General features: G+C 66.6%; 1 protein-coding gene across 3 annotated transcripts in view; it reads right to left on the bottom strand.

The window, feature by feature from the left end:
- Positions 1-18775, bottom strand: part of LDB3 (LIM domain binding 3) — a 56267-nt gene that overhangs the window by 26587 nt on the left and 10905 nt on the right. The window contains exons 5-9 of one of the 3 annotated variants that reach the window (XM_072756419.1): positions 15515-15537; positions 14344-14547; positions 12007-12021; positions 9279-9448; positions 8980-9016 (exon numbers count right to left, since the gene is read on the bottom strand). In XM_072756419.1, the coding sequence (XP_072612520.1) occupies positions 8980-9016; positions 9279-9448; positions 12007-12021; positions 14344-14547; positions 15515-15537 (449 nt within the window). Of the gene's footprint in view, positions 1-3211; positions 3850-8979; positions 9017-9278; positions 9449-12006; positions 12022-14343; positions 14548-15514; positions 15538-18775 lie in introns of those variants that run through there. The other 2 variants (XM_026005835.2, XM_072756418.1) reach the window with 2 other exon arrangements.

Below are 18775 nucleotides of genomic sequence, written 5' to 3'. Positions count from 1 at the left end.
GCAAGGATCCCCCCGTTTGACCCCCGCCACGGCCCTGAGCAACGGGCATTGCCCTCCTGGCTTTAGGGGTAAAGAGCCCGAGGTCCGGAGAGACCGAATCTCCACTCCGCGGCACACAGAACCCTGGGGAGGGCTGGGGGCGGGGCTGGGGGGACGTGAGCCCTAATCACCGCAAGCCTCAGCCTTGAGGAAGGCGGGCTGCCCGGGAATCTTGGTCGAGTGTGGCCTCAAGCTTAGCAGGTCTGGGGGCCGGGAGTCTACACTGCGATCGGCCCGCTCTGAGCTCGTGGCACCATGGAGGGCCACGGAGCACCACGGAGGGCCACGGAGGGCCACGGAGGGCCACGGAGGGCCACGGAGGACCATGGAGGGCCACGGAGGGTCGTCCTGTCCCTGGCAGAAGCGCGGCGTGAGAGAGGCAGGCGTAGGGAGCGTGACCGGGCCGGGGAGAAGGGCACGGCGGGGGCCATGGCAGGTGGCAGGCGCTGTCTGCGGGGGGGCGGGGGGGGGGGAGCGTGCTTCGGCCCCGTGACTGTGCCACAAGCATCCGGGGTGGACAAAGCAGTGGCCGCGTCCCGTGCAGCCCTTTCGCAGCCTAGCAGCCGCGCTCTCAGGCCTGCGTCAGCGCCACGAGGCCACGAGGCCGCCCGCCATGGAAGACCCTGGTTTCTGGAAGCCATGCCTGTGAAGTCCCTGCCTCAGAAGGCACAGGGAGCGGCCCCCAGGCCCCCCAGGCCCTTCCCCCCGGCATGGGCAGGTGTGTGGGAAGGCTCGGGCTGACACAGGGCAAGCGTCTCCCCTCTTTGCCCTCCTTGACCCCGTTGCCTGCTCCTAGTGGCTTCTGGGAACCGAGGACACCCTGCAGGGCAAGAGTGATGGCGTCATGAATTCTGGGGGTGGGGGGGCGGCTGCAAGCGGGCCCCGGGAGGATTCATGGTCTTGCGTCCTGTGGTGGACACACCGAGCCGCCGGGGCCTGGGGAGGCAGGGGTGGCCCTGAGGCTGTCCCGCAGGATCTTGGGTTCTTGTTCAGATCCCTCTTGGCCTGAAGTTCCACAGGCCCCAGGATCCCGAGAGCAAGCGCCCAGGGAACGTCCCTGCCCCCACTGCAGGCTGAGGCCCAGGATTCGACCACCACCCCAGACTCAGTCATCATCCACCTTAAACATCAAAGCAAAACCCAAGCCAAACCAGCAAACCCCATACATCCTCCGACGCTCACAGCCCCACGGGGAGGAAAAGCACAGTCTGGCTGCGGCCCCCGGCTCACGTCTCCCTGCAGCCTGGTTGGCACCAAGGAGAGCGTGGCCATCCCGCCCCTGCCGGGTGCGATGGCCCCTGATGGGGGGAACGGCTGGGCTTGGGTGACGTGCTGGCTCTCAGGATCTGGGGTCGGCGGGCCTGGGCTGGCACCATGGGGGTGGCAGTACCATGGCTGAGCTGGGGCGTGGCTGCCCCCACTGAGGCCGTGATGCTTTTGCTCTTTGTTAGGAGAACGGAGCGTGAACGTCTCCACTGATTGGACGACGGCTGAACAGCCGTCCGGCGGCTGTTCTGGAAGTCGTTCACGCCACCAGCGACCTAGCTGGCATGCCATCCCACAGCCTCGTGCTGTTGCCCAGGCGGCCCTGGCCACATGGGAACAGTGGCGGGCGATCCCCGTGGGCTATAGTGTGAACCCTGAACCTCTGCTTGCTCCACGTGGCCTTCAGGGTGCCAAGTCCCCCGGCTCCGGACCACTGACTGTGATGTCCATCCCAGCCACAGGGGACTAGCTCATGGTTCCGGGACACCCCCCTTCTCGTCAGCACCCGTCGCCCCACTCAGCGCACCTGTCCACCCCCCCCCGCTCCAACGGCACCTGCCCCATTCCTAAGTAGTCCTGCAGATGCCCTCCTCCAGGGGGCTTTCCTGGTCCCGTGCGGGGAGGTGTGCCCCCCGTCTCTGGGCCTCGCGCGACCGGCCCCGCGCCATGTTCAGCACCGTCCACAGCAGCCCTTCTCACTCTGTTGGCACCCAGGCCGTTAGGCTCGGTGCCTTGGCCAATGCCCACAGACGCTGAGCGTCCCGTTTACTCCAGGGGGCTTTATGCAGATCCCCGGCCCGGGGCCGCCCAGGGCGCTCGTGTAGGGGCCGGGGTGTTGGGAGACACCAGGCAGGCCGTAAGCTAAGGAGGGCCTTGGGGCGGGGGGCAGCGGGAGGGCTGAAGGCAGGCGGCTGCGAGCCCGGCAGCTCTGACCGGTTGGCCCAGGTCCTCTGCCAACCGCAGGATGCCCATGGCCTAGGACGTGTCTCCCTCCGGCAGCCTGAGGCCCCCGCCTGCCCCTGGGCCTTGGAAGTCCCACTAAAGTTCAGCTAAATATAGGAAGGATGCCCTGACATGAGCAGAGCCCGCACCTGCCCGCCCACCCTCCCCCTGCACCTGGCCTGGCCATGGCCCTACACTCAGTGCGGGAGCCAGGGAGGGGTGCGGGGCCCAGGCGCAGCAGGCTGGCGCGGCCTGGGGCGCAGCTCCTGGTGGGCGGAGGGGCTCTCTCCGCGGCCAGCCCTCCGGTGGGTGGCCAGGTCCCTGGAGGCACAGAGGAAGCCCAGGCCCCGGTGAGGGGAGGGGAGCCACGGGGGCAGCTGGGGGGCCCTGGGGGACGGACCTTGGCATCTGCCTTTATTTCCAGCCTGTGGTTCCCTCAATCGGGGGTGGGCTGAGGGGTGGACGGGGGCAGGGAGGACAGGACCTGGCAGCCGGAACCCTCCTCAGTGCTCAGGGCGAGGAGGGGGGCTTCCACACCCGCCTGCCTGTCTCCCAGCTCCCCTCCTCTGAGTCCCGTCCGGGTCCCACCGAGGCCCACAGCGGTTCCCTCGTGAACTCTTTAGTCGGGGGGGGGGGGGGGGGGGCTTCTCTGGCTTCCTGGACCCACCCGGGCTGGGCGTGACTCCTCGTCGGGGGAGCTCTGACCTGGGGGAGGACGGGCTCACCTGCTGCTTGCGCCTGGCTGTGGGAGGGCAGGCTGGGGCATTCCAGAACCACCCCCAGCCCCACCGCCCGCGGGGTCCCTGGGGTCGGGACGTCAGCAGCGGGGGGCTCTGCTCTGGGCCCGCCCCCGCCCCGGGGAGCCGTGCCCCTGTCCTGGTGGTGCCTGGCCTCGCCCGCCTCGGGGAGCCCTCGCCCCTTGAGCGGGGCACGCACGGGCACAGCAAGACGGGGGCCGGTTCAGTTCATTTTAAATCCTCTTTATTTCAGAACAGGCCTGCATCTATGTACAGGGGGGAGCACTAGGGACACAGCACACAGCGCGGAGGAGCGCGGCCAGCGTCACTGCGGCCTGCGGGGCCTCGGCCTGCCCCGGGGACGCATGCCCTCGGCAGAGCCTACTCCGGCCGCCCGGGCTGCTCCGTGGGCTTATTCCGGGACGGCCCCGGCCAGAGCGCCTCTCCCCAGGGTGAGGATGCTGGCACTGGGCCAGGGGCACGTCCCGCTTCCCTTGGGTCTGGGCTACTTGGCAGCAAGCCCTGCCCCGACCTCTGATCTACCGCGAAGGGCCTTGGCGGGGGGCAGAGGGGTGCGGCTGGGCGGGGCGGGCCGGGCGGGGACCGGACCTCTGCTGTCGGCTCTGGGGCGGGCGGGCGGCTATCAGAGGCGCCCCCAGCACAGCCGCACATTCTCAAGCATCACCGTGGGGCTCACATGCCAGAGCTGTGTGGGGGGTGGAGGGTGGGAGTCCAGCCTGAGAGGAGTGGGGGGTTCCAGACAGCCTTTTAGCTTTTAACATTAAGGATTTGGGCCGAAAGGCCATGGTGCCAGTTGCGCAATTTGGCAAAACGTGGGCTGTTACGTTCCGTTTCAAACCTTTCCCTGTGGCACAGAGAGAGAGAGAGAGAGAGACAGAGACAGAGACAGAGACAGAGAGAAGAGGAGGAAAGAAAGGGGTTAGGGGATGTGTCCCATCGCCCTGGTGACAGCTTGGGCAGGGGGCATGGGAGTGAGGGGGCTGGTCCGGAGAGGCTTTGCCACCCACAGAGCGCTTTCCGGGCTTGAGGCGGGACCAGAGTCCCGAGGACGGGATGGGGGTGAGTGGGAAGCTGTGGACAGGGGCCTGGCTGGTGGGCCTGGGGGCCGGGCAGGGCTGCTTTGGCCGTGGGCTCTGGGACTGCACCAACAGGCAGGTGGGCCTAGCGAGGTCCCTGTCCCCAAGCTGGGCATCAAGAAGGAGCAACGCCTGTTCCCGTGACGAGGAAGCCTCCGAACCACCACTGACTGTTCCCCCCGCCCAGGCCTGAGCACAGCCAGGCACACGAGAGCACACGCGCACTCACGAGGCCACCGGCACACGCACAGAGGACCCGGACGTCCCACCGCTTCCCCCCAGGGGGGCCTCTGGGCTCCCCACCCAGCCTGCTGGGCCCCGGGCGCAGGACGAGACCTGCAAGGCGCCCCCAGACACGTGGGGACCCAGGAGAGGGTGCGCCTAGGGGACGCCAGGGCTGCAGGTGCCAGAGTCCTAGGCCATGCAGGTGGCAGGGCCCGCTGGCATCCTCCAGCCCAGGCGTGTAGCAGGCGGCCCAGGGGCCACGCGTGGCCACACACGCCACGTTTCCAGGCATGTTTAACCCGCACAGTGTTTGAAACTCCTTTTGAAACGTGATGGCTACATCCAGACTGGGCGGTAGTTAGTATTCAGTCGCCAACAGACACAGATGACCAGCTGGCACGCCCAGTAACTTGGGCGAACCCCCAGGGAGTGAGGCTGACAGGAGGAAACCAGCCCCGCAGGTCACGGGCTCAAGGATTCCGCGTACAGGACGTGGAGACGGAGGACAGCAGCGGCTGCCTCAGGCTGCGGGGCGCGAGCACGGTGGGGAGGGGGCTGCACCTGCAGATGGGGGAGGCCCCTGGGGGTGACGGAAACACCCCACGAGCGACTTTTTGCCGCAGGTTTGCAGATCCGTGACCGTGGGACCTCTCTGCAGGAGGTCTTAGGACATGCAACTCCCTCCTGACGCGACGCTGACCCAACGAATTGCCAGCAGGGAGCCGGGAGAGGAGCTGGGTCCCCACGTGGGAGGCTGGAGCAGTGCTGGTCTTACGTTCCTCGCGCAGCCACCTTTCCACCCGCCCACGTCTGCCCAGCGGCCAGCTCGCCCTCCATGCCTCAGCCCTGCTCCGCGCCTCCATCTGCGATTCCTACATCAGCCGCCCGCGGCCCACGTACTGGGAACTGAAGCCTCCCCCGTGCCAACGGGAAGCCAAGGTCCAAAGCCCGCGGAGGCTCAGCCGCAGGGCTGCGCTCTACCTGGGATCTCGGGGCGGGGGGCAGCCCATGCGGGGGCCCTGCTGGTCGCACGGTGCACGGCAATGGTGGGCCGACCCATAGAGACGCCCCGGACACAGACCCGGCCGCCATCCTCGGTGCTCAGGGACAGCCCCGGACAGCGGGCGACTAGCGGGGCTCTTCTGCTCACTGCTGTTGGTGAATCCCCAGGAGAGAAAGGATATGGGGATGTGCTGGGGCTTCTCAGGTGTGCCTGGCGGGGTCCTGGTTCCTCCAGGTGCGGTCGCCAAACGTTCTAGGCTGGCGAGCGCCAACAATGAGAAATCCCCGAAACGGACGTTCCCGTGGGGGAGGGCTGCAAGCTGGGCTGGCAGCAGGGGATGGTCAGCCCCTGGCGCGGGGACACAGCGGCCTTCCCCGGGGGGGGGGGCGTGGTGGGGAGAGGGCACTGAGGTGCCCAGAGGGGCCGCAGAGGGGACTGCGAAGACCCAGCCAGCCCCTGGGCTCTGTTGGGGGTGGGGCCCCGGATGGGGACCTGGAAGGGTTTTACGTGGTTTGTGGAGGACGGCGCGAGGCCACCCTCACCCTCGCTCCTCTGTGAACGTGTCACTTCCCACTTTGTTCCTTAACACTTGAGGCCTAAGGGAGGTGCCCAGGCAAGCACCAGGGAAATGCAGAAATCGCTCCGGTAAGATGTTTGAGCTACGAGCTGGGGGCCAGAGGATGTCCCTTGTGCACAGGTGACCTCCGGGATGGTTCCCCCAGGCACCAACAGCCCTAACCCGGCCTGGGACAAGCAAGGCTCGCCTCCACGGCCACCCCTGCCAGGGCTGCCCAACGTGGGCCCACCTCCAAGCCAGCAGACCCCCGAGCACGGGGGCAGCTGTGGAGACCTCTCGGCGATAGGAGGCTCGCTTCCGGATGGAGGCACCGCGGGCGCTCTGCTGCTGCAGACGGAGGCCAGCAGCCCCGGTACCCCTGCCCCTGTGGGTTGCCGGCCTACACTTTCCTAAGGCACGGGGGCCTCTCCTAGGAGGGGAGCCAGGTCCACGGCGGACGCCCGGGCTATCCAGGGGCCCACCTTGCCTCACCTGTAAGGACAGGGGCCCTGGAGGGTAGGCTCTGCCTCGGGCTGGCCGGCAGGTGGGCACCGGAGCCCCAGAGGGGAGCCACCTGCTACCAGGGGCCGCCCAGGAGGACGGCGGGGGGCTCCTGCGGACCGGGGAGGGGAGAGCATGTGGGGCCCTCTGACAGGTAGGGCGGCCCCGACCCCAGGCCACCAAGCTGCCGCCTGCTATGGACCCCTGCCACGGCTCATGCACTCCTGCCTGCGCCCACCACACAGCCAGTGGAGAGCAAGCACCTCTGCAACACGCAGAGGACACAGCGGCCTCTAATGGCCTGTGGGCCATTAGCCGCCCCGGGCCAGCCTGGCAACCTCAGTGGAGTCAGCGACTGGAAGCCCCCCAGGGGAACCCTGAGGTTCCTTCCTGCCAGCGCGCCAAACCGGGAGAGAGAGGAGGCGGCGGCCGCCCTTGGCCCACAAGACGGATCCACAGGGCCTGGGAGCGCGGCTTCTACCTTGGGCGTGCGGAAGTGTGGGCGTGGGGTTCGGGCCCTGGGGAGCAGGATCCCTGCCCCACCCAGACCCCGGCTGGGGACAAGTGTGCTGCGTCCTTCTCCCGGTGGCCCCTCGGGTGAGCCCGGGGCCCTGGCCGTGAGCAGTGGCCACAGCCACTATGTCGGACGCCGATCACAAGCTGAAGGGCATCGCCGCACCCGCTGTGAGCCTACTCTCAGGTCCTCGGGCTGCCAGGATGCAGGGAAGCGCCAGTGCCCACCCACCTCCTATGGCGGTGGGGAGAGTGCACATTTGGGGGAAGGCTTGGAGGTCGACTCCCCAGTAAGTAAAGTAAGGAAGAGGGAGAGAAGCGGGAGGCCTGTGCCCTCCAGGCCCGGGCGGGCAGGTCAGCAGGTGCCACAGGGCCCTCACTGCAGAGCCAGGGGCCCCGGGCTGACGGCAGGGCAGGGCCTGCGGGGGAAGCCGCTTTCTCGGGGTGGGGGCCCACACTGAGGGAGGAGCGGGAGAGAGCCTCTTGCTGGGCCCTTTTTCCAGGTTTCCCTTCAGAAACTCCTGCAGCAGCAGCTGGCGGGAGAGGCTATAAGGCCTGCAACCGAGTTATCACACCCCAGGATCCCTTGCCTCCTGCTGGGGGCTGAGCCATGCCCCCCCCCCCCCAGGGATCGGGCCCCTGGAGGAAGAACTAACCTGCCCACATATCCCCAGGACTAGGGACAGCCAGCCCCAGCAGATGCTTCTGGAAGGAGGGAACGGCCCACGAGGCCCGGAGGTGCCCCTTCATACCCCCTTCGGTGTTGTCACTCAGTAGCCCGGCAGGTGTCCCCGAGGAAACACGCAGGAGGGGAGTCCTGCCTCGTACACGGGGTCTGCTTAGGGTGACTGGCCCCCGAGGGACCCCCCAGGCAGGGCTCTGTGTTGTGGGAGGGACGGGACAGCCCGTGGGCCCCTGGCGGGGGCTGGGGAAGCTGGGGCGTTGTCAGGCCCTTCCATCGGGGCGCCCACTGGGGAAGGCAGCAAAGCCGACACAGCGTGGCAGCGACGGAGCAGAGCAGCAGGGCGGCCGCGGTGCCGTCCCACCCCACACGCTGCCAACTAGCTTTGGAGCGCAGCATCTCATCGTCCCGGTTCACGCCCTACAAGGTTAGGACCCATCTGCGCCACATGAGCAGGCCCGGGGTACCGCACCCCCAGCCGGGATGCCCCAGCCCAACAGCTGGAGTGGCCGAGATTGGCCAACATAAGGGCCCGGAAGCAAAAGCCACGTCAACTCTGAGCCGGCGCTGGAGCCCCACTCACCACGCAATCCTGGGGTCACTACGTGCAGGTGAGCCAGGGCCCAGGTCCAGGGGTGCCTGAGGCCCCGCCCTGACAGGGAGGCCGCTGCACGGTGTGCCAGCCCCAGCCACTGGCCCCGGAAGAGCGCGCATGACCCCGGCCGCCCGACATGGAGCTGCCTTGCAGAGCCCTGGCCTCACCAGGGAAGGCCCTAACAGGTCCCGGCGGGCTCCGGGGTGGCGCGGCCCCTTGCGCCCAGGTTCACGAACACCCGGCGGGACGCAGGTGGAGGTTAGTGGTCGTACCCCAGGCCGGCCACCGTGGGGGGGATGTGCCTTGAGCCCCCAGCCCGGCAGTGGCGATCGTGCCTCGAGCAAGCCACAGAGCTCCTAGGCCAGCATACTGGTGTGCACGGCCGAGTCCCAAGGTCGGTGCCCATGCCCAGCACACCCTCGGCGGGCCTGCTGCCCAGCCTCCAGACTCATGGGGGACGGGCCCAGAGGGGAGTGGGCAGGCGAGGCGGCCGGCTCGGTGCCCTCGCAGGGAGAGGTGCCCTCGTTCTCAACAGCCCAGCATAGGCCAAAGCAGCCCTGCCCCCTGCCCCGGGGACAGAGCCAGGAGAGCCCACAGTCCTGATGCCTGCAGCCTGGGCCCGGGGGAGACGCTCGCTGACCCCCTCACTGGCCTGGGACCAAGGCCCCCAGCCAGCCTGTGCTGGAGCCCGTCAGGGGCCAGGACCTTCCAAATACGTAAACTTGAGAGGTTCCTTCCGTGACTCATGTGACCCGGGAGCTGCCTGGGGAGGGACTGGGTTACAGGAGGGACACGGCCACCGAGCCTGAGTCCAGGCACTTACCTTGACCTCCGCAGAGCTTCCTCATCAGGGTCTTGCACTGTGGGTAGAAAATTGCCAATGAGGAGGACATGCGGGGGACACAGGGGTCCCCACCGACGACTGAGCGGCGCTTGGCCCTCGCCCAGAAGCTGGCAGGGGAAGGCTAGGCCCAGGGTGGGGCTCAGCCGTGGGTGGCCCACCGCTGGGGTCAGATGCTGGGCGCAGGACCCGTGTCACCCCGCAGCCCTCCCCGAGGCGCCATCTGTCCTGACGGCCCAGCCCCCGTGCCTCCCTGGCCGCCCCGTGCCCGCCTCACTTACTGTACTCTGTCCCGGTCATCTGGGCCAGGATGCGGAAGGAGCGAGACTGCAGGTTGGAGGAGCGGCGGGCCCACTCGTCAGCCTCGTCTTCCGGCTTGTTCTGGTTCTTGATCACGGCCTGGTACACGGGAGACGCGCTGTCCACGGCCAGGTCCTTAATAGGGAGGCTCCTGCGGGGCGCAGGGATGCCGTGAACGGGGGTCCAGGCTGGAGGGGTTCCTGACCCCGCGCTCCGCCCCGAGCCACCCCCTGCTGCTCACCTGCTCGCACCCCACACCCCGCACGCCCAGCCCGCCGTGCCCTCCCCCCACAGCCCCCCGGGGGCCCGGACGGGGCTTGGCCTGGGTCCTCAGTGCTCAGGGTGGACGGCGAGACAGCGACTCCTCTCGGATCCCTCCTGCCTCCCCCCAGCCCGCCCTGGGCTGACTGCACACACTGACCTGAAACCCCCTGCGTCCCAGCCGCCTCACCCCCCAGGGGGACGGCTGGGTCTCTTTTAAGGGAAGGAGGGGCAGGATAGGTCGTCTGAAATAATTTCCACCTCCCTGAGCAGCTCAAGTTTGGGGCTGGGGACGAAGGGCCTCCGGGGGCCTCAGAGGCTTCTTCAGGATCAGTCCTAGTCCTCCTCTCACTGTGGGACCCACACGGGGAGCCCCCAGGGCCGTGACCACCCTGGGAGGGGCTGGTGGGCTCCTGCTCAGCAGAGGCTCGGTGGGGCGGTGGCGTGAGGAGCCAGGCAACAGGCTTGTGGGCCTGGCACTGCCTGCAGGGGGAGGGAGGGCCTTCTGGGCTGGGAGGGCGAGGGGCAGGGGGCCATCAGTCCTCTGCTCCAGGGCAGCATGGCCTTTGGAGGGGGACCCGGTGACCTTCCCTTACACCCCCAGGGTCTGGCACACAGCAGGTGCTCCAAACGTATTTGAATGAATAACCTTAGCTCAGGGCCAGAAGAGACCCCAGAGCCCCTCGGGTCCAGTGCCTCCCAGCCTGAATCCAACTGCCCCGGCCAGTGAGAGCTGGGGGCCCCCCTCCCAGGAGTTAGGGTGAACCAGGCTCAAGCCTATAGCAATGAGGGCCTGGCTCCCCACCCTGCGGACCCGGGTAGTGGGGTCCAGCCTCTGCCTTATGGACGCCAACACTAAGGTCCCCGCAGGTCAGCCCATGAGCTCTCGGTGACGGCACCGAGGGGCCTGCTGATCACAGCCCAGGCTTCCCGGGTCCCACCCACTGTCCCTTCCCTCAAACTTGCTGCAGCAGCAACAGCTCAGAGAGGCGGTGTCTGCCCACCGGGGTCTCGCAAACCCTGGATGCTCACGCCTGGAGGCATGGCCCGGCCCAGGCGCTCGCTCAGCCTGGCGTCCCCTTGCCGCTGCTATGGTGGCCCCTCCCTGCCCGCCAGAGGGCCAGCTCCTAGGAAAGGGACCTCCCCGGGGCCCTCATCTTCTGGTCTCTCTGCAAGGAGCTGGAAGGAGGCACTCGCCTACTTTCCCAGGACTGGTCCCCGTGTCTGGCTCAGCGTGGGCTCTCAGCAGAGGTGCACAAAGGAGAGCAAGACTGCATGGAGCTGCCCCTGCTTCCCCGAGGGCCCTGCCCTGCCCCACAGAGCGACAGCTCCTGGCAGCCTCGGATCAGGTGGGGAAGACCAGCGGATCCTCGGGGCCCAGCCGGGAGAAACCCGGGGACACGCAGGGAGCAGCGGACATGGTAGGATCTCCCTGGGGAGGCCGCTTCTGGCACCGGCAGGAGTCCCAAGGGCTCCCAGGCAGCGGGGTCTGCTGCCCTTGAGGAAGGGGTGCAGTAGGGGGCACACGGGAAGGAGGAGGACCGTGCCACGGGAGAGGGAAGGTGTCCGCCCAGGCCCGGGCCTGCCCTGAGCCTGTCTACACAGCTCCGTGGTCCAGAAAGTGGCTGCAAGGTGGTGGCTGCCATTTCCCTGGAACGTGCCCTTGAGGTGACTACCCTGCTCCCTCCATAGCCCCGAGGGCTCCAGAAAGCTCCGCGGGTGAGTCCCTTAGGAGTCACACGGGCGGCTCCACTTCCTGCAAGGCTGTGCCAAGACCAGGGACTCGTGCTGCTGTTGTGACGGGCACCGGGAGTCGAGGGAGGATGGGACGTGCCCCACGGTCCTGGGCCCTGGGTCCGAGGCTGCTCTGGAGCCACTCCCAGAGAGATGTGGCCTCCCAGAGGCCCCCGGCAGGGGCCTCTCGCCACCAAAAGCCTTCACAGTCACCACAACGTCAAGGTCACCCCGGACACTGATTCCCCTGCAAATCTGCCTCGTCTTTGGCCTCGCCTGGGTGCTACTGCAGGCACTGGCTCCTCCAGGTCCATCTCCGGTGAGGATCCCAGGGGGCCTCCAAAGCCCCCTTGCCCTCTTCCCCCGCACAGTGGCCGGGCATGGATTGCGACATTGGTCTATGCCGTCCCAGAGCAGACAGGAAAGGCGGTGGGGAGCGCCCGCAAAGCACAGCAGAGATCTGTTCCCAGCCTTGGGTGCAAGGGGGCCCGTGTGATGTCATGACTCTGATTTCCCCGTCCGCAGGGACCTTATTCGAGGCGACCCCCGAAAGCACTTGCCTGCACAGGCCGCTGAGCATGTCGTTTGGCTGTGAGGTGGGTGTGAGGAGGAACACGCACAGAAGCACCGTCCTCGGGCATTTCCCACCAAACCCACACACCATCCCTCAACCAGACAGACGACGACGGGACAGACACCGCGGGATCTACTTACGCCAGCGGCGATGCCCTGCCAAGCAGAGGAAAGCCCAGCAGTGAGTGCGTGTCCATCAGGGGATGGCAGGGGCCGCGCACACACAAGGGAGCGGGGGTAGGGTCGCAAGTGAGTTACGGGAGTGCGGGGTAACGGAAGAAGAGAAAGAGACAAAAAGAAAACTGTCAGTGAGGAAGGAACTGCGGATTCACAGCAGAGAAGGAGCACCTTAGGGCGCAGGGGGCAGCGCCTCCCCTGCACCGTGGCAGCGACAGCCCCGCAGGGCCCAGTTAGAAGGGAGCGGCGGGCGCGTCGCTCCCCTGCACGGGGCGGGAGGACACGGGAGGGGACACTGGGGCAGACAGGAGAGGGACTCTGAGAAGCCCAGATTAGGTCCATGGTGCATCACCTTAAAAAAAAAAAATCACGGGTGCCCCAGGGGTAAAACCACGTGATAATCATCTTTTTTTCCAAGGCACAGAAAATATAAAGTTAGCGAAGAGCCATTCTTCCATTATTTTCCACCGAACTTCCCTTTGGCGACGGTCACCACTCTTGAGAGCACACCAAGGACACACAGGGCCACCAACTGTTCCCAGGAAATCCCTGCAAGCCTCCTGGCTTAGTCGGGCAGCCTGGGTTTTCTGGGCGCACATGAGCTAACGGTTGTGTTTTTAAGCTGGCGGGGTCTTATTTTCTGCTTTGAACAGTGGGATTGAATAAATCAGCACTGTCTGGAGTTCTCCCAAGGGCTGCAGCTCCGAGCCTGGTGGGGGTGAGGCCCAGGGCTATGGGGGCAAGCAACCTCTGTCCCCCGGGGGCCCCAGGGAAATGGGTGAGGCTCAGAGGGGAGCCGGGGGACCGCACCACACTCCGTCCTGGGGCCGCTGGAGCCTCGGCCTGGGAGCGTGCATGTGGGTCCAGGCCACAGGGCCCGGGTTCTGCAGGGGCCCGATGCCGCGGGAGTTAGCCCGGACTCTGTACCCATTTGTCCCCCCGCCCCAACATCTGCTTTCTCTGCAGCTTCGGGAAGGAACACAACCATTGCTTAAGACTTCCTGCCTTGAGCATTTTTGAGATCCTGACTTGGGGATGAGAAGTTGTCCAAAGAGATAATCGGTCGATTCCTACAGTCAACGACGACATTGTCAAGTGGAAAACAGTGAGAGTGTGTGAGAGACAGAGAGACGGACAGGGAGGCAGAAGCATGGAGGTAGAGAGAGACAGAGACAGAGAGGAAGGCAGAGATAGAGAGACAGAGACACAGAAAGGGGGAGATACAGAGCGACAAAGAGAGACACAGAGAAAGAGAAAGAGACAGAGAGGAAGACAGAGCTAGACAGACACACACACAGAGAGATACAGAGAGACAGAGTAAGAGACACAGAGAAAGAAACAGAGAGGAAGACAGAGATAGAGAGACAGAGACACAGAAAGAGAGAGATACAGAGAGACAGACTAAGAGAGACCCAGAGAGAGAGACAGAGACAGAGAGGAAGACACAGAGACACACACAGAGAGATAGAGACAGACTAAGAGAGATGCAGAGAAAGAAAGAGACAGAGACAGAGAGGAAGACAGAGATAGAGAGACAGAGACACACAGAGAGAGACAGACTAAGAGAGACACAGAGAGAGAAAGGGAGAGCGGTCCCTATCAACCTTTGCACTATTAGCGTTTCTTTCCCGCAAGTGACTTCAGCCAGCCGATTCCCTATCCAATGCTCGCGTTCCTCAAGCAGAGCTAGGAGGCAGACCCGAGGAGGGAAGGACGTTCCAAACCCCAGTGTGCGGGGCCGGGGCGGCCCCAGAGCACCAGGAGCGGGGGCAGCTGTGCTGGCTGCTTCCCAGAGGGCTGACTGCTCAGCACCTTGGACGCCCACCCGGACGCCCCCCAACAGGACACCTGGTCACGCGTCGGAATCGCTCTCCTCATCGGAAGAACGCGGCCAACCCAAAGAATGGCTTAGTGTGTGAGAAGACTGGCTTATCCAGGACGTGACCCAGGGTTCCAGAAGTCTCTTTCTAAACCGACCCCCTCGTGGAGCCCGGGAAGACGCAGAAGCTGCAAGAAGCGCTTGGAGCAACCACCACGTTCTTCGACTCTCCACCCTTCTCCTAAAGCTGACTGTGAGACTGAATCTGGAGGGAGATGGCGGCGTTCCGGAAGGCCCTGGCAAAGCGGGCTCCCCTCCGATGGCTGTGCCCAGAGGCCCAGGGCGAGGGGGGAGAGCGGGTGGCGAAGCCTAAAGTCTCTGCTGGCGCCCGGCGGCCTGGTGCCTTGGCCTCCACGGGTGAGGAGGCCCAGCCAGCGGCGGAGGTTGCCCGAGGAGCGACGGCGAGGAGGGGAGGCGCTTACCCACTGAAGTCACTGCCCTGGGCCTGGGCCTGCCCAGCAATGGCGTCCATGATGGCGTCCTGGGAGTACATGCTGATGGGCGTGTTGTACTGCGCATGGATGATGGTGGCCTTGCCGCCCAGCCCCTTCACCTCGATGGGCTTGTGGGTGGACAGGGCCGAGTCCTTCAGGGCGCTGGGGTTGAACCGCTCCTGGTAGTCGGCGCTTGGGGGAGGGCGGCGGGGACGCAGGAGGAGGGAGGGGGGGAGGCAGGAGGAGAAAAGGCAACAGGTGGTGTTACAGGAGGCCGGGCGGAGGGCGGGCGGCGGAGACACTCCCCAGGCCGGACCGGTGGCCCACCCGAGCCGCCCAGCTGTGGCCCGCTGGCTCTGGAAGGGAGAGCCCTCAGCACCCGAAGCGCTCCGCAGGCGGTCCTGCCCGCCCACCGCCCAGGGCAGCAGGGGGCGCCAGGCAGCGGAGCGCTCTCACCCCGCGGCGGGAAGCGGAGACACGCGGGCGGCGAGCTGGGCCTCGAGCAGGCAGCGGCGGCCCAAGCCCAAGCAGGGTCAGGAACCCCCCAAAGGCAAAAAGCAGCCGCACGGGGCGCCCTGGGGCTTCGGAGCATGTTCCTCCACCCAGGACCTCGTCCTGCTGGGCCTCCCGCTCGGTGGCGCGGGGCTCCGCTGCACCGGGGGCTCCGGGGCAGGTGCGTCTTCCTCCGGGCCGGACGCAAGGCTGCTCGGCCTCCCGCAAGTCCACCTGGCCGCGGCCTCCGGGGCCCGCCCAGCGCGCTCTCCCCGCCTAGGTGAGCACGCTCGGGTGAGAGGGGCGCAGCCCGGCCGGGGCCGCCAGGACGCCGGCGTCTTCGGGCTCCCGGGGACCCAGTGGGGCACACCTGCGCAGCACACCTGCACCCCCTGCCCCCACAGCCGCCTGCCGGCCTCGAGCAGCCGCAGCAGGCAAGAGGGAAGGGAAGGCAATGAGACAGCGCTGGCGCCCTCCCCGGCGCCTCCACTCCGACCCTGCAGCTCCACACACATGCAGGCTCGCTCAGGGGCACGTAGGCACGCCCACGCACACATGCACACGCATGTACACATGCTGCCACGGCCGCGCTGTCCGGGTCTACGCACACGGACGCATGCGGGGATGTGCACACGAGCGCACGCACATGCTTTCCTTTGATACTAACTTGGCTGGAGAGTTGGCTACCACCTGGGGAGGAAAGAGCACAGAAGACAGAAGCATCAGTGAGGTCCTGCGGGCCAGGGCGCGGGGACCACCCCCAGGACCACCCCGCGTCCGCAGAGGACGGGGTGGGGGGGGCGGTGCGGGGAGCTCAGTCAGGGGCGGCCAGAGTTTGGGTCGGAGGTGCTGGCGGCGCTGTGTCCCCCTCAGTAGGCGCACAAGTCCCCAAAGCTTTGCCGGGAATAAGGGGTCTCCAGTCCATGTTCACAGGCACCCCACGCACCCTGGCTGGAGACCCCAAGTCAGGAAGGCGCAGAGGGAGACGGGACGACGGGGGCTGCCCTGGGCGAACCAGAACCCGGGCTGCAGGTGCCCCCAGCTGGTCAGCGGCTCCGGGCCTCCCACTTACAACTTCCACATTTAACAGGGTCAGTTCTGGGGGCTCCTCTCCCGGAGCAGGACTGCCGCGGTGGCCGCGGTGCTGGGGTGCATGCTGGGGTCACCCACCACCCCCTGACATACCCTCCCTCCCGGAGGAGGGCAGGCAGCCCTGGCAGCTCCTTCTGGGGCTCCAGGGTGGGTGCAGTCCCCAGTGACTGCCCCTAAGGGCCCCATGGAGGGTCAGGAGAGCTACTGGCTCCGGGACTTATTGCAGGAACGACCCCTGCCAAGGCAGCCCAGCTTGGACACAAAGGGACCCCACCCTCACTTTTGTCTGGAGTGAACCTCCGGGAACACTATGTCCTGGGGGACGCAGGGCCTGCGGGATGTTTCCTTAGATGCATATCCCTGGCAGGGCAGGCCCTGGCGAAAACCTGAGAGGAGAGTGCAGAAGGTGGTACCCCTGCCCCCAAACTGCCACTGTCCCAGCTCAGGCCGCTGTGGGCTCTGGCTGGGAGCCTGGGCCCCAACTGCCTGCCCCTGCCCCTCCCTGGGCCAGCACTGAGAGGAGCCGGGCCAGAGCCAGGGGGCGTCGAGCCCCAGGCCCTACGCTGCTTGGGAGCTGATATGGTTCCCTCCATTCCAGGTCCTCTGGCTCCCACGGCGCCCAGCGGAGCTATATTAGGAAAGACGTTCCATCCCGTCTCCATTTCGGGCCAGCGCCGACAGCTGCAGGGTCAGCCCTCGCCCTGACCAGTAGGGAGGGTGGCGCCAGCCAGGGTGGGAGGGGTCCCGGCACCCGGCGGCCAGCACCTTCCTTGGCTTTGACTCTGGCTCCCTGCTCAGCTCCGCCTGAGGCCCTGGAGGCTGAGCGCCCGTGGGCCAAGGTGGATGGCTTGGGGCGGGGCCAGGGGACAAGAAGCTGAGGAGGTAGGACCCACCCAGCAGCCCGAGGGATTGGCCTCTCACGCCCTGTCACGGAGGAGGGAAGCGGGCTGCAGGGACGCTCTGCCACCTCGCCCCTGCTCGTCCCTCCCATCCCCCCGAGGGGACTCAAGCTGCCAAGCACCCGTGAGTCCAGAGAGGACCGGAGGGAGCTCCCTTCCGGAGCCAGGCTGGACAGAGTTCAAATCCCAATGCTGCGTCCTCCTGGGGACTCTGCGCAGGTCCCCGCCCGCCAGTCTCAGCCTCAGCCCCTCACTCACGGAGTCGGGATGGCGGTGCCCACGGCGCAGACGGGTCGTGCACCCTAAACAGAACGCTGAGCGTAAAGCCCTCGGCATGGCTTGAGCGTGTACCAGGCGGATGCGGGGATTGGCCTTTACCAACCCTGTCTCCCTGGAGCGCTTAGCCACTGGGCCACGGCGCAGCCTCGGCCAGCTCAGGTCAGGGGCTCCCCTCCCGGCCCACGTCACCTGGGGGCCACAGCGCCAGCCTTGCCCGCAGGTGAAGCCCTGTGCCCCTGTCCGCGGCCCGCCTCCCCGCAGACACGCTTGGGCCCTGCTGCTCTGAGCGCCCAGTAATAATCAGATGTTCGCCAGCTTCCGGGAAGCCCCTGCAGCAGCAGGAAGGTGCCACCAGGGCCACGGGAGGCTGGGGCGGGGCTGGCCCTTGACCTCCCCGGGCAGCCCGTCAGGTAGGGAGGAGCCAGGCCTTCCCAGCGCCCAGCCTGTCTGCCCTTGCTAGCTGTGTGCCACCTTGAGCCACTCACCCACTCTGGGCGTCTAGGTCGTGCTAAGAGGAGGGAGAGACATGGCTGACCTCTGAAGCTGCGGGGAGCCAAAGGTCACGGAGCACGAGGACCGTTAGCTAGCTCCAAGCCTAGACTGCGGGCCCGTAACGGGACTGCCCCGTTCTTTGGGTTTTCTGGCGGAATGTCCTCACTAGGAAAAGCCCATGGCCCATGGCTCTGCCACTTAGGTCCAAGGGAGCGAAGGTCCGGGTGCTCGGGCTGTGGCGTGCACGAGGCCAGCTTCACTCGGGGTCCCAAAGAGCTGAGGGTCATGGGTGGCTGGCGGCAGGCGGGGGAGCAGCAAACTGTTGGGGGGCAGGCCCTCGCTGGAGCAAAGGCAACAGAAAGGCACGGACGCGGATTAGGATTGGACGCGGGGGCGCATCCGTGTGACCCAGGGAGCACACGGCAAGGGCGCCCGTAACACAGAGAGCCTGCACGGAGGGGAGCCCTGAAGCCCTGACCGCCGGGCTCAATAGCCTCGACTCCGTGTGCTCTGCCTCTGGAGCACACGGATCCTGGAATCGCGTGGGAGAAGCTAGAGGACCCACACAGGAAGGGCGTAGAGGCTGGTAGGGCTCGGGGGTCTGTCCCCTCAGCCCCCACACGATGCCCAACCCAGGCTGTAGGTTCCTTTAGCTCCTGCGCTCGCAGAGCCCCACCAGCTGGCTCGGGGTGGGGGCGGGCCCCTTTCCCCTTGGGGTCCTGCTTCCTTGCTTCGTCCCTCCTCAAGGGTCAGTCCTACAAGCCCAGGACACCCACCCCATCGCTGCAACTTTCTGCACCCAGCTCAGGCGCCCCCTCCTGCAGGCAGCCTTCCCAGCCCACGCCCAGCCCCCAAATCCTGCCCTGCTCCTGCCTCACGGCTGCTGGGGGGACCAGCCTGACCCTCGGCCCAGTTCCTGGAGGCAGCAGGCGTCCCCCTACCCAGGGCGGCGGCCTGAGCCTGGGGAAGTCCGCGTCTCTCGCATTCAGACCTCACTCAGCCCCTTAGCAGTGGGACAGCTGGGCCTCGACTAGACCTCCTCTGAGCCTCAGTTTCCCCCTCCGCAGGATCCAGCAGTCACCCCAGGCTGTGTAAAGCAATGACCCGTCGGCTCAACTACCTCAAGGCAAATCTACCCGTGGGGCTGTTGCTTATCTGGCTGGGGC

Source organism: Vulpes vulpes, chromosome 4, assembly GCF_048418805.1.
Source record: "Vulpes vulpes isolate BD-2025 chromosome 4, VulVul3, whole genome shotgun sequence".
NCBI lineage: Eukaryota > Metazoa > Chordata > Mammalia > Carnivora > Canidae > Vulpes > Vulpes vulpes.
This window is presented reverse-complemented; position numbering and strand designations above follow the sequence as displayed.